Consider the following 25,060-nt stretch of genomic DNA (forward strand, 5'->3'; position numbering starts at 1 on the left):
CCTGCATGCATATGGCTGTGGTTTTATCATCTTGCATTCATTACTATATTCAGGAAGATAGATTTTATTATGCAGCAAGACTGCTACTCTAGGGTAAACTTTCACACCAAGCAATTGTGTTCTTGACTAAATCAGCTAAGACAAAAATAAGGGGTTAGAAAATAGACTCGGGACAAGTTTCATGTCTTTCTTTTAAAAACAGCCACTTTTGGAGAAGCACTTGGATATGACCAAATGACCACCTGTAAAGAACAAATGACTACCTGTAAAGAACAAACTAAAGAAAAATGGTGGAAATCATAATTCACCAGAACTGTGGAAGTTCCCAGAGTTCCTTTCCTTGTTGACCAGATGAGAATAGTGATTAGTCCCTGTGTATTTTAACCATATAGAAATTTTCAAACATTTAACAAAACACATGGGGTCCTAGAAATCCTGCCAGCTTAGAAGGTGAAGTTGAGTGTTGCTTTTTGATATATCAGCACCAACAAACATTTAGTTAGTACCTAAAATGTGTAAAACCCAAGGAGATACAAGGTAAGTAGACGCAGACAGCCCTGAAACTATACCAGCTTATCAGCATCCTGTAGTTCACAGTGATTTGAGAAATTCATTTAGATTCTTAGGGCCCATCATGTGTGGTGGCTCTTCCTTTCATTTAAGAAATTTTTACTGAGTTATTTCCTTGAGCCCGTCATGTTCCCGAAGGATATTAGGCTCAAAGGTCCTTGCTGTCACCAAAGTCTAGCTTGAAGGCAAAACCAGTGTCATCTTGCCAGATTAAACTTCTATGTATGTGTCAAGAATACAGGAATATACATGAGAAAGGGAAAGATATGGAAAGATAGAGGGGGTCACTGGGAAATTAAGGGGTGTGAAAGGCTTCACAGGGGAGAAGAGGCCCCAAATTGACTTTGAATGAAGCAGGATTTTTATAGGGGTCAATGATGGGGGAAGAGAAGGAAAGAGGTACATATGAAGAAGATGGAAGGCCTCAGACGTGCCTGGGGACAATAAAAAATATATAATGGACTCTCCTCTCCAGGTTGATATTGTGAGGAAAGGAGATGGGAGAGAAGGTTATGGGGTATCTTGACCAACTAGACTAACTGTGGTAATAAAGATCTAATGCATTTGAGTATTTTATTTTATTTTTTTAAAGTTTGTTTATTTTGAGAGAGAGAGAGAGAAAGAGAGAGCATGTGTGTGAGCAGGGGATGGGGAGAAAGAATCCCAAGCAGGCTCTGCGCTGTCAGCACAGAGCCCGACACGGGTCTTGATCCCATGAACTGTGAGATCATAACCTGAGCCAAAACCAAGAGTCAGACACTTAACTGACTGAACCACCCAGGCACCTGAGTATTTTAATGCAATTAAATTTATTTCTTGCTCATTTAATAGTTCATTGTGAGTTTAGTGGATAGACTTCCACATAGTGACCCAGGGAAGCAAGCTCTTTCCATTCTGTGCAAAGTTATTGATATCCCCTCAATTCAGGTGGTTATTCGTGTAGCAGAGATAGAAAGTGAGAGTGTGGAGCACTGAGTGTGAGAGGCCTTTATGGGTCAGGCCTAGAAGCGTGTTATTTATTTCCATCCACCTCCTATTGGTCAGAACGTAGTCAGTCGTAAGGCCTCACTGCAAGGGAGTCTGAGAAATGTAGTGTTGGTCTATGTCAGGAGAAAAAGAAGCAGATTTTAGTGAGGCTATCGTTGCTTCTACAACTGACTTTTAGCCTGAACTTTATCCCAAATGCAGTGGCAACTCATCCTCCACTTTAGCATGGGGACATGCGCAGTGGTAACATAGGCTCCATAAGGTGAGTGATTTTTGTATGTTATATTCACCGCTGTATCCTCAGCGTATCTAGGCCTTAAACAACTATTTGATCAAATAATGAAATGATGGATGGATGTTGGAAATGAATCCTGGGCATATGGAACTTTCCAGGTGGGTTCGTGGAAGAGAGCTGAGGCAGGGAGGCCGGTTAAAAAGAGTGTGCTAATCTGACAGAGCCGGAGTTAGTGCAGTTACAGTAGGAATTAGTACATTTTTAGAAACAGAAATGTTCACTTCTGCTATTTTAACGTTCTTAGTTTACAGCATAGCCACATCTCATAGTTTAACCAGATTCCCTGCTGAGTTGAAATCATAGAAGCAGGTTGTGAGCCGAAATAGCCTGGCACTTTCTTTGGAGGTATTAATTGGAACGCAGCCTTGGGACTTGGGCTGTGCCACGATCCTGCAACCCAAACAAAATAAAACTTGACTAAACCAGCAAACCCAGATTGCAGTTCAAGTTACTTTAAGGGGCTCTTGGGAAACACAAACTGCATTTGTATTATATATGCAAAATCCGCTCTTTGACCTTATTGTAAGAAAAATTACTGGAGCCCACCTAATCTTTTGCCAGCTTTCCGAAGTGCTGGACAAGTTAACTCCTATGCAATTATGTAATATTTCGTAAAAATTTTGACTTTCAAATATGCTTGAAAAATAGATGCTGATCCAACAAGAACAGAGACTATCAATGAAAAGAATATGTGCTCTGTGCACCTAAGAGAAGCCAACACACAGGCAGCCTCATGTGGCCCGAGGCTTCATGATTTTAGGAAGTTGCTTGCAGAAGAATTTTTTTGAAATTAAAAGTTAAGGGAAGCATTCTGTCCTCCCTCTAGATTTAACTTTTGTGGTTTATGTATAAGCGGGGGCAGACCTCGGTGTCTGACCTAGACTCAGGTTATGTGCTTCTGAAGTCTGGTGAAAGGCCAGACTTTAGGATTATGCAGAGCTGAGTGAGGGAACCTCACAGAAAACAGCCAGGGATTCTTAGGAGATTTTTAGTGATTCTTGCTGATCTGGAAATAATGTAAAAACAACAGAAGAGCTTTTTGTGGTATTTTTGTATGTTCTCTCTTGGTTTGGGGAAGAATCTGACATTCGAGTGGCTTAAAAATAATAAATATTTAAAAAGACATAACATGTCCTACCCTTTTCATCCACCCCTACCAAAAAAAAACTGTAACAATAAAAATGGCAAGAGCAGGAAGGGAAAGCAGAAACAATGGATGGCAGCAGTATGCTAGGATGGGCATGAATTTGATCCAGACGGCTAACGTCTGGTGTTATTGCATAAAGTGGTGGAGAAGGTGTGAGGAAATGCCGCAGGGAATCTTTCCCTTCTTTACAGTGTGAGTTCCTCATTTCCTGAGGCCCCTTGAGATATAAATTACCGGTTTCAGACAGCGGGTACCTGAGGGTCTACTCCTTTGCTTTCTAGCTCAAATCCCAGAGAAGCCAATCCATTGAAATTCCATTTGTCTAGTGATCTATTTACCAAATCTTCTGATTTTCTGAAAAAATAAATTATTCATAAATTTAGTAGCAATTCATTTTGCACAGGATAGTTTTCACATGAACCTTACAAAGGTGTTGGGTGTAAATTGACTAGAAAGCACTATTTTTTTTTTCCTGCCCCAGCTTTCTGAAGATTCAATTACAAGTTGCTGAGGCTGGGAAAACAGATACTTCGGCAGAGGCATCGAGGAGGGGGAGTAGGCGTGTTGCATCTTCAAGTTGTAAAGAGGGGAGAGATACTGATGGCTGGAGAAAGGGGGGCATGCTGGGATAAAGAAGGAAGGAATGGATGTCAGAAAGGAGGACAGGAAGGGTGGAGAATGAGGGGCAGGGAAAAATTCGAAAGCTCTAGAACTTCTCCCATAGGCTGCTAAGCCTCTGCCATTCCTTCCAATATCAATCATCTTTTGCCTTCTACTTGTGATAGAAAAGTTTGGTTAGCTGAGTGAATTCAGTGAAATGGTTCTTCTGAATATTGGCAGCATATCCATTTTCAGCGGATTGGCTGCTTCATGAAATCTAAACCTCCAAGAGCCATCCTAATAATACCTTTAAGCAGTTACAGAAAAGGAAGTATTCCTGGAGGAAGATGTCTGCAGAACCTACAGAAAGATGAGGGTCCAAAAGAGGAGGAAAAGTCTCAGTAACGCCCAGAGGACTCCTTTGCTTGCTTGGGTGTCGGAAAGGGAAGCCAACTTTTCCTGGTTTGCCTAAGACTCTCCCAGTTTTAGTACTGGAAGCCTCCAATCTCAAGCCAATGAAGATAGTTGACTAGTCTTGAGAAGGAAAAAGGTAAAGAAAGGTGGTGGGTGGGTGGGGAGAGGTAATACTGTAATAATCTCTTCAGGGACAGTCTTTTCGAGGGTACAGTTCATGTGGCCTCCAGGGAAGATAAAAGGAAAAAGGATAGTTGGGAGAAATTACACAGATCTGAGCCGTCACCCCAAGGACCCGATACCAGGGAAGACCCTTGGTTTGTTTCAGGTATCTTGATTATACAGTATAAATGCACTTACTTTTCTAAATGTGCTTTTTTCTCTCTCTCTTTTCTTCAGGGAGGCAGGACACAGTGCGTGAGAGAAGTCTGTCCCATTCTCTCCTGTCCTCAACACCTTAGCCACATTCCCCCAGGACAGTGCTGCCCCAAATGTTTGGGTGAGTGACTGTTTTCAGATAAAAGAACAATGTAATTTATTCTTGGGAGTTTCTGCTGAGAGTCTTCATTCACATTGTTATGTTGGGGTTCTCAGGTTGTCCTGTTTCATGGCTTATTAGAAATAACTGCTTTTTCTGGTTATAGGAATGTAAGGTGTGCCCGGTGTTTATCTCGTCTGAGGTCTCTACAGGTGTTTCTTTTCTCTTGTGCTTCCTCGTATCTGTAAACCTGGTTCACCAGACAACTTGGGATGATAACCCCCGATGGCGAGAGCAGTATTGAAGAAACTGTCTTTCATTGGGCATATGACAATTGGTAGAAATGATTAGTATTTTAAAGGCATATGAAATTAACACATGGAAGAATATAGACTAGTGTTACTTTTAGAGGCAAAAGTATGCAGGAGGATGACACCAAAAGCAAGAGGTTTGGAAGGGAGCAATGATAAGTAGCCAACAGGAAAGGAGAATGAGCTATTTTTTATTGAGCATTTGCTATTTCCTAGGTACTATGAAAATCACTTTACATGCTTTTTCTCATTGAATTTTCTCAAGAAGCTGTGCCGTATAGGTGCTAAGTATATCATTCTGATATGTAATATACATGCTGTGGTTAGTATTATTGCAGGAGAAGGGAGTAGATTCCTAGAAGGTGGCACAGCTGGTGAGTTACAGAGTTGATACCTGAATATGAATTCCTGCGATTCCTAAGCCCAGGCTTTAACCTGCTGCTGCCCAGCCTCCGTGGTGATGTGGAGAGAGGCATATACATTGCCAGTTGAAAGAGACAGCCTGTGATGGAGAGTCTCTAGGGCAAGAGATCCTTTAGGTCTTGTTTATAATCCAAATGTCAGCTTCTTACACATGATCTTCAAACTCTTGAGTTAGTTGAGGTCAGACTAAGATTCAAAGAAAAGTAGCCTGACCCAGTGTGTGAATACAATAGAGCATCTCCCACTAAAATCCTCCAGCAACCCCACTAGAATCTTGAGGGATCTTTGAGGAGGCTAATACATTTCCGAGTCACCCCTGGCTGGTCTCCTCCTGCTGTTTTTCTCTTAATTCTCCTTCTCCTCCTCCTTCTCCTCCTCCTCCTCCCCCTCGTCCTGTCTCTCCTTTCTTCCTCTTCCACCTCCACTTCATCTTCCTCTCCTCCTCCTCCTCCTCCTCCTCCTCCTCCTCCTCTTCCTCCTCCTTCAACATCTTTTGTACTTGCAGGGACATTCCCCTCCAGTCTTTTCACATTCTGTGGTGCTACTGAATCAAGACTTGTGTAGTAGATTTTACTGAAGGTTTGTGGTCAGTGAGGGTGATTACCTTTTAGTGGAGCACAGTGAACAACATGAAATGGATCCTTAATGGATCCTCCCTTTGTTCTTAAGAGGTCTCAGCTATTATGCCTTTAGGAAAATGTCACTGTGTATCTGGGCTCCAGCGTCCTATCAGTTACTGTCCACACCCTTTTTTCTGAATCTTCTCTCCTTTCTTTCATAGCTTGCTTTTCTCAATTCCAGAATCTCCTGTTGATTGATATTTTTCATTCCCAGCTTATCACAGCCATAGTCTAAAGTCTGTCTTTCTACAACCAACTTGTTGAATAAAGGTATCTTGTTAAACTAAGGCAGTTTTCTTTTCTTTACAGGATTCACCTGTCAACCCTTCATCTAATGTTTGCCCTCTTGCTGCATGTATACACACACACACACACACACACACACACACACACACACACACGCATGTAATACTTTTTAAGTAACTATGAAGTAATTAAAAGAACAAAAGAAAATTGTTTATACATGCCTGATTAAAGACATTTCCACTGATATGTGTGCTTCCTGGGTTGCCAATGTGTGCTTGTACTCCTGGAATAGAGTTAGCCAGTTCACTGTTGTTGAAATCGTCATGCTTTGGTCATGGTGGACACAGCATTCCATCTGAGCAGGAAAGTCATTACAGAAGAGGTGGCATTTGGGGCCTGACATTGAAGATAAGTAGACTTGATTAATGCTTTGAAGCCCATACTATGGATGTGCTGAGTCAACTCAGAAGCTTCTCATATGAGGAATGGCTGTTGTATTGAATGCAGACTTTTCTGTCCATTTGTGGTCATAAGACAGACTACAAAAGGAACAGTAAGTCTTAGGAAACTTAAAAATCTTAATTCTCCCAAATGAGACCGTTTTTGGTTAGGCTAAACCCCAGTGGAATAATGTAGAAATGGCTTAAATTAGGCTGAATGTGGACTCTCTGAACCACTCTTTTGAATGTTTCATCTTAATTTGGGGCCATGATGACTTTGGAACTACGGTAAGATTTTGTGTTCCTCGGGGGTAAAAAGAAATATACCCACACAACAAAAGACAGAAAGGAAAAAAAAAAAAAGGACACACTAGGATACTTTCTAGATCCTGAAATCTTAGACTAATCAGACTTTTGGCTGGTTGGACACCAATTTGCTATGACATGTTCCTTTGACAGGATTCATTTACATGACATACCTTAGCCTTTTGCATTGCAACATTCTCTAGCTCTCTTTTTTCATTTTCAATGAAGAGACTCATCAGAGGTTTGTGTATACTGAGCACCCAATGCACCTCTTAGAATGACACAGCCTAGGATCATATTTGAATCCTACCACCGCTAATAACGATAACACTCATCATGTGCCACTTATTGGGGTTGTTTAGGGAATTCCAGGCTCTATGATAAAGACTTTACATCAATATTTTTAAGTAAAAATTATCTTTGAGTGATAAGGTAAGTAGTTGGTCATATTTTTTTCAGGGGGATATTATTGAAGAGTCTTTTTATTTGGTGACCTACTAGTGCATCAGTTCTCCAATCTATCCATCCATTTGTTCACCTACTCATTCATCCATCTATGCCACAATATTGGGTACTATAAATGTAGTAAAAGCTCCAAGCTATGGGAACACAGGAAGGGGCAGTTCATTCTAAGAGGTGAAAGGTCCTCTGAGGAATAATGTGGAGCTCAACCATAAAATGTATTTTCATTGGTAGGGAAAGAAGCTAGACTATATTTATGTATCTATATCCTGCCTCTTGCCTAAAAGGAATTAAGGTCACTTATAAAGTACATGAAGCACATGTAGATGAAAGATAAGAAAAAGGCAAACCAGGTTATCCCAATCTTTAAACATTGCTCAATTGAAACAATTGAGTAGATGGCCTGCACACAGCTTTCTGATGCCTCAGGGCCTAGAGGAAAATCTAGAGAAAGGCAGAATTTTGTATTTTGCAGGCAGTCCTCTAATTTAGTCTGCAAGCTTCCACAAGCTTCAAGAAACTCAGGACCTGGGGGTGCACATAAGAATGCCTGTCTTAGTTGGATTATTAATACTTGCTAGGAGCAAATACAGTCATTTAGTTAGATTTTGTCTAACCACGAAAGGGTTTTTGGTTGCCTACTTTCATATTAGCATTTTATTTATTTATTTATTTTTATTTATTTCATATTAGCATTTTAGGCAGAGAGGGTGGTATGTTACTGCAAGGAGGCATTATTGTTACCATTTTACAAGTGAACTAAGTGAGGCCTGGAGAACTACTCAAGGTCACTAGGGAGTCCATATGTGGGACCCAGACTATAACTCACTGTCATCTTTTGAGGCAAGTTTACTTCTGGTAGTAAGAACCAAGCTAGTAATTTAATTCTGCATCTATACCGTATCCTAGCCTTGAAGTTGACTCTAACAGGAAGATGGCGTTTTTTGTGATTCCTGTTAATGGTAATTCCAACAATTTGAATTCTGAGAGTGGCATTTAGTATGTGCCTGTAGGTATTTTCAGCATTTCACTGGGCCTCCTGATAACTAGAGTTTGCTTTTAATCTTTCTATAAGAAGAAAGAGTGTGGAGGTGCCTGGGTGGCTCAGTCAGTTAAGTGTCCGACTTCAGCTCAGGTCATGGTCTCACGGTTCATGAGTTCAAGACCCATGTCGGGCTCTGTGCTGACAGCTAGTTCAGAGCCTGGAGCCTGTCTTTGGGGATTCTGTGTTTCCCTCTCTCTCTGTCCCTCCCCTGCTCTCTCTCTCTCTCCCCCAAAAATAAATACAACATAAAACATTTTAAGAAGAAAGAGTGTGGTTGTAAATCTAATGAGTGATTATGAATCTTCATCTTCTTAACATGTTGCTTGACTCAAGCAACATGTCAGGGATGTTTTTATATGCTCCAGGGAGTAGAAGCTCGCAATTTGAAAGAAAAGATGAAATTGGATTGCATTCTTTGTTTGGGGTTACTTTTTGGACCTTTTGATCATAAATCTTCATATCAGGGAAAATCAAGCTAATTCTACAGAAGTGTGATGCCTGTGAAAGCTTGGGCACTTGACATGTGGGTTGGATTCTGCCTCTATGTGCATTTTGAGTTAGTGCCATCCTTTATACCAATGGACTTGTAATTTCTCCAGCTGAGATGCTATATCATTGGTTCTCCTTTTCACTCATTCTAGTCCTTCTTGGAATAGCTTGACTTCCTGTGCCTCTTCCCTGCCAATACCTACTTCCTGGATAATTTTACTTATTCTTTAAAATGCAGTCGAGGCATTGCATCTTCCAAGAAGTCTTCTCTGTCCTCCCTGTCCCCACAGTTCCCAGATTGTCTTCTTTCTGGAACTTACCATATTGTTGTATTTAAATCATTTTTGTGAGTTTGTCTCACCGGTAGACTGTGAACTCCACGAGGGCAGGTCAAATAGATCTGGTCATCTTGGTTCACTATGATGGTAATAAAGATTTGTTGAACTTACAGGATTCAGTGTGGAGTCAAGCTCTTTATAATAAAAAACTTTCTAAATTAATTACTCCAGGGAACGTCTGGCCGAGGACTATTTTTGTGCACCAGATTTACCTGGTCTTGTGAGAATGTTTAACAGTCCTGTGATAGAATTGTTGATGACAAAGTGGGAAATCCTGGCTTCTGTCTTGCATTAACCATGCCGTTGCTTCCCTCTAGGTCAGAGGAAAGTGTTTGACCTTCCATTTGGAAGCTGCCTCTTTCGCAGTGATGTTTATGACAATGGATCTTCATTTCTCTATGATAACTGCACTGCATGCACCTGCCGGGTAAGGTGGTTCTGAGGGGCTGTGATCCGACAACGATTGCACTGGGGACGTTACTGTTAACTTTATAGCCAAACATAATGATCTGTCATTTATTGGAAGGAGGCATTATCAATGCCATTTTACTACTTGAATTCATGCTTAAGGTTGTAAGGACGTTCAAACATAGGACCCAGATTACAATTCACTGTTATGTTCCCAGGACCTACAAGTTAGCTTCTGGAGGTGAGAACTAAAGTCTGAGGGACTGTCCTAAGGTATTTTCTAAAATCAGACACAGAGTGTCTCTGGCAGTGTTCTCTGGTTCTAACTATCCGAGATGAGCTCCTTAACATACCACATAATAAAAATGACTTTAATCACATTCAAGAGAAAAGAAAGGCAAGGATTTACAGTTCATCACAAAGATAAATCTGGTAGTTTGAGAGGGGAGTATTTATGTGTTGTTCATTGTACCATTTCTTACTTGAAAAATAAGAAAAGCATTGCTTGCTTTTTTCAAAAGGCAACCAGAGGCCTAATGACTGGTAAAGAAAGAATTCCGCAGCTCCAGAATTTTAAAGGAATACACGGCCCACATTCATTGACTGTGCTTATACAGTGATTTTTTTTTTAAAACCAAGAAGAGAACCATCTTAATGGAAGATTTTAGAATCATTCATTAGTGAGTTAATGCAAACATCTGTGTGACATGAATTTAGAAGAATACATTTTGGCAGTGATGGTTGTTGTTTTGTCTTTAATAGCTAAAGGGCTAGAGAGGGAAGGAGGAGAGTTTTGCTCAGTGTCAGCTCTGAGTCAGTAGCTGGGATTAGAGTTCAGAAGTTCCTGATTACTTGAGGCATGCTTTGTTAAGAAGCATGCACTACTTCAGGGAAGTGGCCGAGTAGGGGCTGAACTGTCTGTTCCCTGGCACTGAACACTGAGTATTTCCCAAGCCTGAGAATACTTTCCTGAGACTCCTTCCTCTCTTCCATGGTTTATATTTTCCTATGCTAAACCTATAGCCACTCCTTCTGTTTGCCTTGGCCTTCATCCTCATGACTTCTCTTCCTCTCCAGGAATTTCACAGGTTATAGCTTCCTCTTGAGGATGCTAAACCTTTGATGAAACACGTCACATCCCCAAGTTCTCTTGATTGCAGGAAAGCCAGACGTCCCACGGATGGGAAGTTGTTATGCTTGCACTGCTCTGGGTCTCATGGATTCTTTGAGAGGAGATCAGACAGTATTTCTCAGTGCTGAAAAGAAGTGTAATTAATACTGTTCCTTCAAGAGATTTGTGTGTGTGTGTGTGTGTGTGTGTGTGTGTGTGGGAGAGAGAGAGAGAGAGAGAATGAGTTCACAGTCATCTTTGGGAAATTGGATGTTTCAAGAATCAGGCTACAATCATTTTGGATAATCATTATTATTTTCTATCTGCTTGGAGCTTCCCTCTCCAGCATCTCCACCCAGTGCCATGACAGGTGCAGGAAATTATTTCATAGTACTCTGAACACAGAGTCTTTATGGCAGTGATTTATTTTTAAAACCAATTTTTAAAACACAGAATCTTTGTGCCTTCATATTTGATGATTCCTCTACCTTGAGCGACCTCATCTTCTTTCAATTTGAATAGCAAACTCCTCTTCATGCACAACAGCCTCTCTCAGATGTTAGCTCCTCCCCTAGTGACTGACTAGGGGACTCACATAAGTAGGTAATTGTCCCTCTTTTCTGCTACCTCTATACCTTTACTAGTTCTGTTAATGACATTATATTGCAATTTAATAGTTCACATGGTTCTCTCTCCTTTTGCCCTGTGAGCTCCTTGTAGACAGAAGCACATCCATCCATCTCAATATTCTCATTGCTTAAACTAGTGCCAGGCATATGATCTAATGGGTGGGGTGTGTGTGTGTGTGTGTGTGTATGTGTGTGTGTGTTTGTGTGTGTGTGTGTGTAATGAAAGCTGGGGAGTCTACCATGAAGTATGCATTACTTGAGAGCTAGTATGTGTCCTTGTTTTTCAAACTAGAAATCAATACGTGCAGTTTGGCAAAGGACTTTTTTTCCCCCAATTAATGAGTTGACCTATAATAATTTCTATGTGCCAGAAACTGTGCCAAGTACTTTAACTATTTCATTTAAGCTGCACAATAAACCTGAGAAGTAGGTTTTTGAAGATGAGGAATCTGGGGCTCACGGAGATGGATTTGCACAAGATAACATACCTAATGGATGAACTGGCATTCCCCCCTGGTCTTGTCCAATGCTGAGTCCTATCCATTATCTGATGTGGTAGAACCTTAAAAATAAAAGACAACCAATGCCATTTTCTTAAAAGGATCATCACATTGTTATATTAATCTTATATGGGTAAGCCAGTAGGAGTATAGGAGATAATACCAGAAGTACCTGTTGAAGTCATAGGATTAACATAGAAGCTGCAGAAGTTACATACGTTGATTTATACAACCTGTTTGAATGAGTTATCTCTCAATACTAACTAAGGAGAGGGCTTGGTCTCATTTCCCTATCATTGGTCTGATACTAATTCCACACTGTGAAGGGATTGTCCATATACCAGGGACCCTGCTTTCCTCCCTCCCTGCCTGCCACCAAGTCTCATAAATATTTTGCTCTTAACATTCATTCTAGCTGATAACCTACTCCAATGAAATTGCATCTTGTTGGATGGGGAACTAGAAGAGTTTACTTTTCTTGAACTGCTCTGAACTTTTCTTTGACATGTTGTTCAATGAATTGGCAGGCACAATTTACTTGGCTAGAAATCAAGCCATACCTCTTAAAGTTACAGATATAAACTCATCATTTTCAGAGGTTAAGCGACCTGGTTAAGATTACATATTTTAAAAAAAAGATTACATATTTTATAGAAGAGTTTAGAATGGTCAGTTTTGGCATAGCTCATTCAATTCTTCTGTGGACATGGAACACACTAAGGAATTTTATCTTGAGGAGGAACATTAGCTCTTAATTTTTGCTATTTGATTGGATATCATGCCTTTATGCTAAACTCCTCAAAGGTGGCAAATGCCCTCGAGGAGACCCAAGAGAGTCATGTTAATGAAAAGCATGCAAGAGGAAAACGGCAAGAAGAGGGAAACTGGTTGGCCCATAGTGAGTTGGACCTTCTTGCCACACGCTGGCCAGAGTGGAATCATCAGCTTCTTGAACGTTAAATTATAAACACTTGGAAAGTAGTGAGGGTATGTCACACTATTCATAGCTTCTTCACCTTCTCATCCGGATATTTAGTCAGCAAATAACATTTTGAAGTAGATGAAAGATTTATTACCACAAGTTAAAATATGATTTCTTCAGAATATGTTTTCTTTTTGGGGGGAAGGGGGGGTGAAGAGAATCAAGTAGTCTTTATGCTCAGGGCAGAGCCTGACATGGGGCTCGAACTCACAAACTGTGAGATCATGACCTGAGCCAAAATCAAGAGTTAGTCACTTAACCAACTGAGCCATGCAGGTGCCCCCAGAATATGTTTTAAAGCAGTTAGTTGTGGATTGTTAAAGGAAGGCCAGGTAAGATGGTTGGTAGAGATGGAAATCATTTTTAATTTCTGGTTTGCCTTTGGGTCCCCAGGACTCTACTGTAGTATGTAAGAAGAAATGCTCCCACCCTGGTGGCTGCATCAGAGGGGAGGAGACCTGTTGTGAAGAGTGCCTCCTGCGAGTGCCTCCAGAAGATGTCAAAGTGTGCAAATTTGGCAACAAGGTTTTCCGGGTATGTCACAAGCCAAGCTCATGGGAACTATTGTACTATACTGAAATGTAAAAAGCTCCAGATAAAAGGCAGATTGGAGTATTCCATATTTTGTAGACACATATGGTGTGTGTGTGTGTGTGTGTGTGTGTGTGTGTGTGTGTGTCTATGCGTGCACAAATGTAATTATTTATATGGCAATATATATACATATTTTTAAAATCAAATATACATGGGGCAGAGAAGCAACTGTTTGAAAAAATGGTTTTCTTCAGCTTTATTTTTGCTTTATGAAGTGTTTTAAGCCTGTAAAACATTATTGCCTTTTCCAAATGTGGTCATCCAGTGATGGGGATTAAGCTGAAGATACCCCTCCACCCCCACCCACCTCCGGATGGTACTGTTATGGGAGCCCAAATGCTGAGGACATCATCTCATTCAGTCAGAGATGCTCAGTGTCCCTTTCCAAGATCCTGATGGTCCTATAGCTTAATACTTTCGGAACTTTTTACAAAGCTGCTTTTTCAAAGAGAGATTTTCTCACTTGGAAGATATTCAGGTAAGGATGTTCATGCTGGCACAGCCATTGAGCAAAGGTGAGAGAGCCTTGCCCCAACTGACCTAGCACGGTTGTCTCCTGACCATCTGCTACTTATCAAATACTACCTGTAGTTTTCTGACAGCATAGCTGTGCAGTGACCATGTAAATGTCAGGATGAAGATTGTTATCTTTGCCCAAACTGCTTTCCATTTAGTTTTTTGGGTGGAGGGAGTCTTTCTGTACCTGAGGTATCATCTCAGGACATTCTTGAGACTGGGACCCTCAGAATCAAGTCAGATGTGGGAGATCCTCATGTTGTACTTGGCCAGATTTCCTTTTGCATTGATGGAGTTGGAAGGAGAGTCTTGATTCTTATGGAATCAGTAAGAAGACATGATGTGTCATGCCCAAAAGAAGGGGGTCACATGTGTGTTGTATTTACACCACGCTTTCAGAGCCACTCATGTATCCTTTTTACATAAAGTCATTCTTGTGTTTCCAGAGCACCTGGATGCAATAGACCCCCTCTCACAATGGTATTGTGTGCAAAGTGCTTTCAAGGCTCCTGTACAAAGGTTCCTTTATGTGATGAAGCCTAAAATAATTTACAGAGAGTCATCTTTGAAACACCAAGTCCTAGAAATGTGCACACAGAGGATTTGGACTCGTCAGATGCCCTTTAGGACAGATTCAGTTAGGTCTTTGTTTCTTGAGAAATAAAAGGTTCTAGTAGTCCTTAAATAGCTTCAAAATGTGCGAAGGAAAAGGAAGAGGAGTCATCATCAAAATCTGAGATAGTTCCTCTGTTTTTAACAAATTTTTCTGCTTATATCTACAAACTCAGGAAGGAATCTTTGTTTTGTTTTCACATCCAACCCTTGTGCCTGTAATCTACTCTTGTATAAGCTAGGATGCACATCCCTGTGTGTTCTCCAGAGATACAGGGCTTCTTGTGGCTGGGTATTTGGCAACTGCATATTATAGATTCAATGAGCCAAAAATATTCCTCAAACAGCCCTTTCTGGGCTAGAAAATGTGTCCCAAGGTGCTATCTAGCTTTTGGGGAGGAAAGTATCAGACAGGCAGGGGCATGGTATCTCGGAGTATTCCATCTGGGCTCCACATATTTGGATGGCTTGCTGATCAAGTGTCTGCCTGGGCAATGAGAGTCCTGTGAATTAGCCTCTGTTCTTTGAATGGATCATACCCTGTGTGGTCCAGAACCATGTCACATGTGGGAATAAATTCACCACCTTTGTACATCTCAACTGCTGCTGCCTGGAATAGCTTAAACACTTCAGGTCTATCACACAGGAACATTAGACCTTTGCTACTGCATCATGTTCAACTCATGCTTATCTTCCAGGGTGAAGCTAAGTAAACAATGTAGGAGGAGCACGATGCAAATATGGTTTGGTTAGATGCATAAGAATTCTTTTTATATCCTGGAGGGGGAACACACACACACACACACACACACACACACACACACACACACCCCTACACACACCTTCAGATTGGGTAGGTGTAGATAGACACCTCAGAGTAATTTAGTCTGATGATGGATCTCTCACTCAGAGTAAGAAATGCTCTCCTTGGCAGAGAAATCCCAGCCTGTTGGATTAGTTCCCATCAGCCTCCAGCTGATAGCAGAATCTTGTGCTCTCTCCCATAGGATGGAGAGATGTGGTCCTCTGTTAATTGCACCATCTGTGCTTGTGTGAAAGGCAAGACAGAGTGTCGAAAGAAGCAGTGCGTTCCCATCAGCAGCTGCCCGCAGGTATGTCTGGAATGCAGGTTGACTTTTTCTTTACCTTCAGGTCTTGGGAAACGTCCTACCTGTGGCATGGCCACATGCCGTCTTCTGAACACAGAATCTAGATTTCCTGATGCTTCTAGGTCCCCCAATAGCCACAAACCCCCTTTGCAAATTTCTCTCCTTCTTTTTTGCACTTCCCACCCAAATTCTAGCCTTGTAGGAAAATAGCTCCTACCTTACACTTGACCCAAGTCTCCTATTTCTCATTGACTTCTCCCACTTCTTTGTTTTAATGTCTCCAACTCCTGTTAGATCTGCTGTCTTGATCCTTTTGCTGGGTTTTCTGTTGAACACCATATGTTTCTCTTTTCTTTTTCCTCTTCCCAAATCAGAGATTTCTTCCCTTCGCCATTCAAAGTGTATGTAGTTGTTTATTAATAAACTCCCCAAGGGGTTTCTCTGGCCTAGCAGCACCCCCGACCCCTTTACTGGCGTTTTCCCTCTCTAACCTTGGCCTCCACTGTAGCCCAAAATGGAAATAGTGCCCCTATGGAAATATCTCTTTTCAGAAACCCACAGTTCCAGCATGCTGAATAAAGCAATCATTATCTTCTACGGCTTGAGCTTCATTGAGTTCACCTCGGCAACTTGAAACCTTTCAAGGTTTTATGCATTTGGGGAAAATGTCAAACCTATTCAATACCTTCCAGTGAATGAAAAAATATATCCATATATTCAGGACATGTCCTCCCTTCTCTGTTATAGACAGCTTTTAATTTTATTCACATCTGTTATTATTATAAACAAAAAGTTGCTGTTTTTACTTGAGTGCCAAATGAGGCACAAAAAAACAACAGCTGTTGCTATTGCACAACTGAATGAAGGGGGGAGAGAAAAAAAGGGGGGAAAAACCCTAATTAGTCTTGCTTTAAAAAGCCTCAGACATAAAACTGAAAACCTCCCATAAAAGAAAAAAAAAAGGGAGATACAATAAGTAGACTTGAACATGGTCTGCTTATAAATATTCATTGGGAAAAATGGGATCACATCATTTATGCCAGTCCTTGGGGAACCCTCACTGCTAATGAACTCCTGCAGCACATGTTGGTAATAATGGGCTTCCTTATTCTACAAGACAAAAACAGGATGCTGTGCCAACCTGGTGGCTCAAGTAACTAGCCCCAACAGGCAGTGGTGGAGTTTCCAGCTTTACTTGAGTCCTGCCACTTGTGGCAGGGTTGATGGGTTTCATTGTCCTCTTGCTGTGGGGAGGTCAGCGTTCTTTATGTCCGTGGCATCTTGTTAGCATCTCCTCTGTGGGGGCCTCATTTGAGCCAGGAGCATCCAGCTCTCCAAGTGCAGACCTTTCCTCCCCCTCCTGGTCTTGTCAAAGCTTGTCTGGGCCCGGCTCCTGCCCCAGGGGCCACCTTTCTGCTTCTAGGCATCTTTCCAGCCTTTCCTCCGTTTACATTTTCCCTCCTCAGGGGCCAACATAGGACTTTGGAAGATAACTTAGTTCTACCATGGAAACCCTGTTAAATGCTTATTTCCCCTCCCTTGCATTGCCTGGGGAAATTTAAATTTTTTTTTTTTTTTTAAAGAAGCAGACTATATTCCCTGCTCTGTTCTTCCTGGCTACTGCTCCTCTTTTTTTTTCCAGAAGTGTGGGTGCCTTGTTGAAGGGTCTTATGGTTGGACTTCCTGTCCATCCTCCCCTGAAGCCCTCCCCAGAGGCAAAGGAGTGCCTTTTGTGAGAAGGCCTGTAGGGGGTTCCAGTGAGGACGGGTCATTATAACACTTCCATCTCATCATCACTGATGCATACTGAGACTTTCTGTATAGTCACAGGACATTACTCTGTTAATGTTGAGACCACCCCTCTGAGTTGAGTGCTGTTACTAGACCCTTCTTACCAGTGAGGTCACATGTCCGGAGTTTTACAACATATAACTTGGGAGCCTAGACTTCATAGCTTGTGCTTGATTTATTCCTTATATGATTCAGTGAGATTACCAGCCGCACTCAGTTCCAGGAGAAAGGAGATGGCAGTTTCTGCCAAGGTGCAGATGTGGGGGTTCATATAGTCACCCTCTATTAGGGCCTTGGTTCAGATTGTTCTGTACTCCCTCGAGGCCACTACTCCAGGGGGAGCCAACCTCATTGATTTTGGCTAGAGCAGACCTCATTTGATCTTGTCCTCAGATTCTTTCAGTCACAAGAAACTAAAAGGGGCCTCTGTGCCAAATAGAAATGAATAGAGCTTTAGGCAATGAAAATAGGTCCTAATGCCCCAAACCAAGGGAGAGCTGAGTGAGCTGAGAGACTTAAGTTTTAAGTCGCAAAGTTGTCGTAGCTTTTAATGTACCATTTTAGGCCTGGCTCTGCTGCAAAAATGAATCAGATGATGTTCTAGTTCCTCAATTATCAACCAGCATTTTTTAAGTCAGTATGATTTTTTTTTGAGTACCTAAATCTATTCTATATGCAATTGATCAGTAGTGGCAATTGACCACATTTTTGTCTCTGAGCTTCATTGAGTCAGAGATAAGACAATGCCATTTTCTGATGTCGGCCCTGAGAGTATGTTTCCTTTTTTTAACGTCATGCATTAAAAAAAATGAGAAATAACGGAATATAGGAGATTACATTGTATTTCCAGAAAGGTAATGGAAAATTACTCAGCATTTCAAAACCCTCAGCTTCATTGGCTTTGACTGGATAACAGTGACTTAACATGGATAGCATACCACTTGATGAAAGAAGAAATCCTGAATGAATGTGATCTGCAGCACAGATATTGTCCATATCCATAGGCCTGTGCTTGGGTTATGATGTACTGTTTGGGCCCCTCCAACAAGCAAAGACAGAATGAAGGCCTTACATGGATTGAGAGGTTGATAGACGATTCTCATTTTTATGTGTGTGCTTGGTCTCTAGAGGGCTAGTCTGGATATAAGTGAAAAGGTGTAATCCAGACTGTCTGCATCTTCCCTCCATGTGAAAAAAATCACACCAGTGAGTCCTTTAGATATTGTATTTCTCAGAGGATAAGAACAGGAAAGCTTTCTGAATGACTTTGCCTGGCGTTAGAACCTGATACTTCTAAGTTCATTTTCACTATCATCATCACCATCTGAGCATTGAGTTCAAATATAGCTCAGACTGATTTCATTAGTTGAACTGGTATTTTAAAAAGTTTTGTCTTCAGCGTGCCCTGTTTCTTAACATTAAGCTCTTGTGTTTTTTGTTTTTTTCCTCTTGATTAGGGTAAAATTCTCAACAGAAAAGGATGCTGTCCTATTTGCACTGAAAGTAAGTTTATTCCTTTGGAAATTGCTATTAATATTTGCTCCACCTTTTATAATTCAGCAAGAAAAATGGTGGTATAAGTTTTTGCACGTTTTGTGTCTCTAGGTATGGGATGGGGTCATCCCACTTTTCTACAGACTTTAAATCAGTTGGAATCCCCTCTCAGAAGCACCACTGAATAGTTCCATTAGAGTTTGTTGCTAATAGAAATTTAGAAGTTAAATGGTCTGATGAGGTTTTAAGAAGGACCACATAACTTAATATGCATTTTAAGTAATAGCATCTGCAGTCATAGAAGATGATATCCAGTAAAACAAACAATATACATAATCTAGGAGGGATTTTCCTTGTATCATTATAAAGCCAAACAGCCACACTTATTTCCTCCTCTCCAACCCCACCCTCTTTACCATTTCACCTTGGCACGTTTGGTGCTGCTATTGGCAGAGTTAAAGAGGTCTTTAGAGTGGCAATGGTTTGGCCATCCTGTTATTTTTTTAATGTTTATTTATTTATTTTGAGAGAGAGAGAGAGAGACAGAGGCAGAGACAGAGTGCACGCTTGTGTAAGCAGGGGAGGGGCAGAGAGAGGGAGAAAACAGACTAGTGTTTCTCTCCTCTGCCAGCATGGAGCCCAACATAGGGCTTGATCCCATGAACCGTGAGATCGTGACCTGCACTAAAATTAAGAGTCAGCTGCTTAATTGACTGAGCCACCCAGGCACCCCAATCCTGTTCTTTTTAACTGAGTTCTTGAAGGTTCTCTCCCCAAAATGGCTTATTCTGAAAGCTGACTGAGACTGCACTGCTAATCACTCAGAACATAGCAACAAGTTCAGTGTTATCCCCACATGTAGACATATGACTAGCAAATTGCCATTTTAGTCCTCTTCAAATTCATATGGCGTTGAGACAGCTTGCACTTTATCTATTTATTTATTTGTTTATTTATTTATTTATTTATTTTAGCTTCGTGTGTGCAGCTTTATAATTCAACATCTGAATACACTACAAAGTAATTACCACAAGTCTAGTTATCATCCATCACCACAGAATTGACCTTCTTCATCCATTTCATACACATACCTTTCCCCCATCACCTTCCCCTCTGGTAACCACCAGTCTGTTCTCTGTATCTCTGAGGTTTTTAAAAATTTTATTGGTTTCTTTGCTTTCGATTATACATATGAGTGAAATCACGTGGTATTTATCTTTCTTCATCTGACTTATTTCACTTAGCATAATACCCCCAAGGTCCATCTGTGTTGTCACAAATGCAAGATTTCATTCTTTTTGATGGCTGAATGATATTCCATTATAGAAATATACCACATCTTCTTTATCCATTCATGTATTAGTAGACACTTAGATTGTTTCCATATCTTGGCTGTTGTAAATAATGCTGCAATGAACATAGAAGTGCAGATATATTTTCAAATTAGCATTTTTGTATTCTTCAGAAAAATACCCAGATGTGGCATAGCTGGGTCATATGGTAGAATTTCCTGAAGAATCTCTATACTATTTTCCACACTGGTTACACCAATTTACACTCCCACAAACAGTGTACGAGGATTGTTTTTTCTCCACATCCTCTCTAACACTTGTTATTTCTTGTCTTTTGGTAATTGCCACTCTAGCAGCTGTTAGGTGATATCTCATTGTGATTTTGATTTTCATTTCCATAACAATTAGTGATGTTGAACATCTTTTCAAGTGCCTGTTGGCCATCTGGATGTCTTCTTTGGAGAAACATCTATTTAGAGCGTTTGCCCATTTTTTAAATTGGGTTCTTTGTTTTTTCATTGTTGAGTTATATGAGTTCCTTATATAGTTTGAATAGTAATCCTTTATCAGCTCTATGGTATGCAAATATCTTCTCTCATTCAATAAGTTGTCTTTTCATTTTGAAGATGGTTTTCTTTGTTGTGCAGAAGCTTTTTAGTTTGATGTAGTCCCACTTGTTTATTTTTGCTTCTGTTTTCCTTGCTTTTGGAGTCAGATTCACAAAGATGTCCCTAAGACATGTCAAGGAGTTTATTGCCTGTGTTTTCTTCTAGGAATTTTGCGGTTTCAGGTTCTACATTGAAATCTTTAAACTCAGTTAATTTTTTTTCTTTTTTTTTTATTATATGAAATTTATTGTCCAATTAGTTTCCATACAACATCCAGTGCTCATCCCAAACGATGCCCTCTTCAATGCCCATCACCTCCCCTCCCCTCCCTCCCACCCCCCATCAACCCTCAGTTTGTTCTCAGTTTTTAAGAGTCTCTTATGCTTTGGCTCTCTCCCACTCTAACCTCATTTTTTTTTTCCTTCCCCTCCCCCATGGGTTTCTGTTAAGTTTCTCAGGATCCACATAAGGGTGAAAACATATGGTATCTGTCTTTCTCTATATGGCTTATTTCACTTAGCATAACACCCAGTTGAGTTAATTTTTGTGTATAGTAAAGATAGAGGTCTAGTTTCATTCTTTTCCATGTAGCTGTTCGGTTTTCCTACAGTCATTTATTGAAGAGATTGTCCTTTCTCCATCTTATGTTCTTGGCTCCTCTGTCATACATTAATTGTCCATTTATGTATAGGTTTGTTTCTGGGCCCTCAGTCCTACTCCATTGATCTGCATGTCTGTTTTTGTACCAAAAAAATATGATTACTATAGCTTTGTAGTAAGTTTGAAATCAGGGAGTGTGATACCTACAGTTTTGTTTTTCTTTCTCAAGATTGCTTTGGCTATTTGGGGTCTTTTGTGGTTCCATAGAAATTTTAGTATTATTTGTTTAGATGTGTAAGAAATGCATTTTGATAGGGATTGCATTAAATCTGTAGATTGCCTCAGGTAGTATGGGCATTTTAACAATATTAATTCTTCTAATCCATGAATATGAAATATCTTTCCCTTTATTTGTGTCTCCTTCAATTTCTTTCATCAGTGTCTTATAGTTTTCAGTGTACAGGTCTTTCATTTCCTTGGTTAAATTTATTTCTGGATATTTTATTCTTTTTGATGCAATTGTGAGTGAAAAATTTTTAAAAATTCTCTTTGTGATGTTTTGTTATTAGTGTGCAGAGATGCCCAGATTTCTGAATACTGATTTTGTACCCTGAAAGTTTACTTCATTCATTCATTAGTTCTAATTTTTTTTGGTGGATTCTTTAGGGTTTCCTCTATATAGTATCATGTCATCTGCAAATAATGATAGTTTTTCTCTTTCCTTTCTGATTTGGATGATTTTTATTTCTTTTTCTGGCCTAATTGTTTTGGGTAGTCCTTCCAGTACTATGTGGTGAGAGGGGCATTCTTATCTGGTTCCTGATCTTAGAGGAAAAGCTTTTAGCTTTTCATGGTTGAGTATGATGTTAGCTGTAAGATTGTCATATATGACTTAATGTTGAGGTATATTTCCTCTATATACACTTTGCTGAAAGTTTTTATCATAAATGGATGTTGACTTTTGTCAAATGATTTTTTTGCATCTATTGAGATTATATTATTTTTATCCTTCATTTTGTTAATGTGATGTATCACATTGATTGATTTGTGGTTGTTGAATACATCCTTGCATCCCTGGAATAAATCCTACTTGATTGTGTATATGATCCTTTTAATTTGTTTTTGGATTTGATTTGATGATGTTTTGTTGAGGATTTTTGCATCTATGTTTATCAAGGATATTGGCCTGTAATTTCCTTTTGAGTGGTGTCCTTATCTCGTTTTGGTATCAGGGTAATGGTAGCCTTAAAAATGTGTTTGGAAGCTTTTCCTCTTCTTCAGTTTTTTGGAAAATTTTGAGAATAGGTATTGAATCTTCGAACATTTTGTAGAATTCACCAATGAAGCTCTCTGGTCCTGAATTTTTGTTTTGGGGGAGATTTTTGATTATTGTTTCAATTTCCTTACAAAAAATTCATCTATTCAGAATTTATATTTCTTCATGATTTAGTCTTAGAGGATTGTATGTTTCTAGGAATTTATCCATTTCTTCTAGGATATTCAGCTTGTTGTCATATAATTGTTGATAGTAGTTTCCTATCATCCTTTATATTTCTCTGAGGTCAATTTTAACTTTTCCACTTTCATTTATGATCTTATTTCTTTGAGTCTCTTTTCTTTTTTTTCTTGGCTCGTTTAGCTAAGTGTTTGTCAATTTTATTTATTTTTTCAAAGAACCAGCTCTTAGTTTCATTGATCTTTTTAATTGTCTTTTTAGTCTTGATTTCATTTATTTCCACTGTGATCATTATTATTTCCTTCCTTCTACTAGTTTTGGGCTTTGTCCTTTTTTTCAGTTCCTTTAGTTATAAAATTAGATTGTTTACTTGAGATTTTTCTTGTTTCTTGAGATAGGTCTGTATTGCTGTGAACTTCCCTCTTAGAACCACTTTTGTTGCATTGCACAGGTTTTGGTATGCTGCATTTCTGCTTTCACTTGTCTAGTTATTTTTGGATTTTTCCTTTGATTTCTTTGATGACTTATTGGTTGCTAAGTAGCATGTTGTTTAATCTTCATGTTTTTGTATTTCCTTTTTTTTTCTTGTAATTAATTTCTAGTTCCATACCATTGTGGTTGGAAAAGATACTTGATATGATTTCAATTTTCTTGAATTTATTGAGACTTTTATGGTTCAACATGTGCCCTGTCCTGGAGAATGTTCCATGTGTACTTGAAAAGAATGTGTATTCTGCTGGTTTTGGAAGGAATGTTCTGTATAATACCTAACTATTAAGTCCATCTGGTTTAATGTGTTATTTAAGGCTGATGTTTCTTTATGGATTTTTTGTCAGAATGATCTATCCATTGATGAAAATGGGATATTAAAGTCTTCCATTATGGTATTTCTTTCAATTTTTCCCTTTAGTTCTGTTAATATTTGCCTTATATATCTTGGTACTCCTATGTTGGGTACATATATATTTCTAAATGTTACATGTTATGATGTAACATTTAATAGAAACTTAATAAATCATTTAATATAAATAAACATGACATTAACATAAAAATGTTGTATCTTCTCTCTGCATTGACACTTTTATTTTTATGTAAATACCCTTCTTTGCCTTTTATTACAGTCTTTGTGGTTTTTTTTAAATTTTTTTTAACATTTATTTATTCTTGAGAGACAGAGAGAGATAAAGCACAACAGGGGAGGAGCAGAGAGAGAGAGGGAGACACAGAATCCAAAGCAGCCTCCAGGCTCTGAGCTGTCAGCACAGAGCCTGATGCGGGGCTCGAACTCACGGACTGTGAGATCTTGACCTGAGCTGAAGTCAGCCACTTAACCAACTGCGCCACCCAGGCACAGTCTTTGTTTTAAAGTCTATTTTGTCTGATATGAATATGACTACTCCAGCTTTCTTTTCATTTTCATTTGCATGGGATATGCATGGGATATCTGATATGATAGATAGTCTATGTGTGTCTTAATTCTGAAGTGAGTTTCTTTTACTCTCTTGTAGGCAGATAGTTTTCTGAAGTGTTTCATCAAAAGGGGAGTATTAATAATGTCACTGTCAAAGTGTTTTAATGTATAAGCAGGATTAACAAATCCATGAAATCAATTAGAAAGTATTTTATAAACTAGTTAACCTTAGAGAAGTGGGCTTAGATGATGGCTGAAAGCAGCTTTCATGTGGGCACAAGTTTGTTTATTCCACATGTTTAAAATCAGAGTTTATAGCTAAAAGATATCCTGGCGTTTTTTTTTTTTTTTTTTGACAATAGATACATATGTGATATATTATAAATATATTTGTTGTATATATATCACACTATCTATGATAGAGAGCTATTAAACAATTATACATTATACACTAGATAAAAATGTTGATTGAATTAATGAAAATGAAATTGTAGATTTAGTAAAATAATTTTTATTTAAAGAGAATGACGTACATAAAACAACTCAAAGAAAGCCAACCAAGTATGCCTTAGTAGAGCCCAACAGTTAGTGCAGGAAGAAGAAATTACCTATGACTAACACACCAATTGATTTCAAAATGTGTCTAAATTATTACATTTAATCAACCTCCCAGAAACTCTGTGAGGAAACGTTGTTTATGGATGGTCTGGAGGCTACCTCCAGCTTCTTTCCTTTCTAGATGAGCAGAGTAGAATTTAAATTGGTGAAGTTTTCCT

At 39.5% G+C, this 25,060-nt stretch overlaps 1 protein-coding gene across 5 annotated transcripts in view; it reads left to right on the plus strand.

Moving 5' to 3' along the window:
- BMPER (BMP binding endothelial regulator) overlaps positions 1–25,060 on the plus strand; it is a 251,830-nt gene that overhangs the window by 130,605 nt on the left and 96,165 nt on the right. For all 5 annotated transcript variants that reach the window (XM_045052595.1, XM_006929299.5, XM_019825682.3 and 2 more), the window contains exons 7-11: positions 4,413–4,512; positions 9,489–9,598; positions 13,195–13,335; positions 15,531–15,635; positions 18,881–18,926. In XM_045052595.1, the coding sequence (XP_044908530.1) occupies positions 4,413–4,512; positions 9,489–9,598; positions 13,195–13,335; positions 15,531–15,635; positions 18,881–18,926 (502 nt within the window). The remainder of the gene's footprint in view (positions 1–4,412; positions 4,513–9,488; positions 9,599–13,194; positions 13,336–15,530; positions 15,636–18,880; positions 18,927–25,060) is intronic.

This window comes from Felis catus, chromosome A2 (genome assembly GCF_018350175.1).
Source record: "Felis catus isolate Fca126 chromosome A2, F.catus_Fca126_mat1.0, whole genome shotgun sequence".
In the NCBI taxonomy this organism is placed as follows: Eukaryota; Metazoa; Chordata; class Mammalia; order Carnivora; family Felidae; genus Felis; species Felis catus.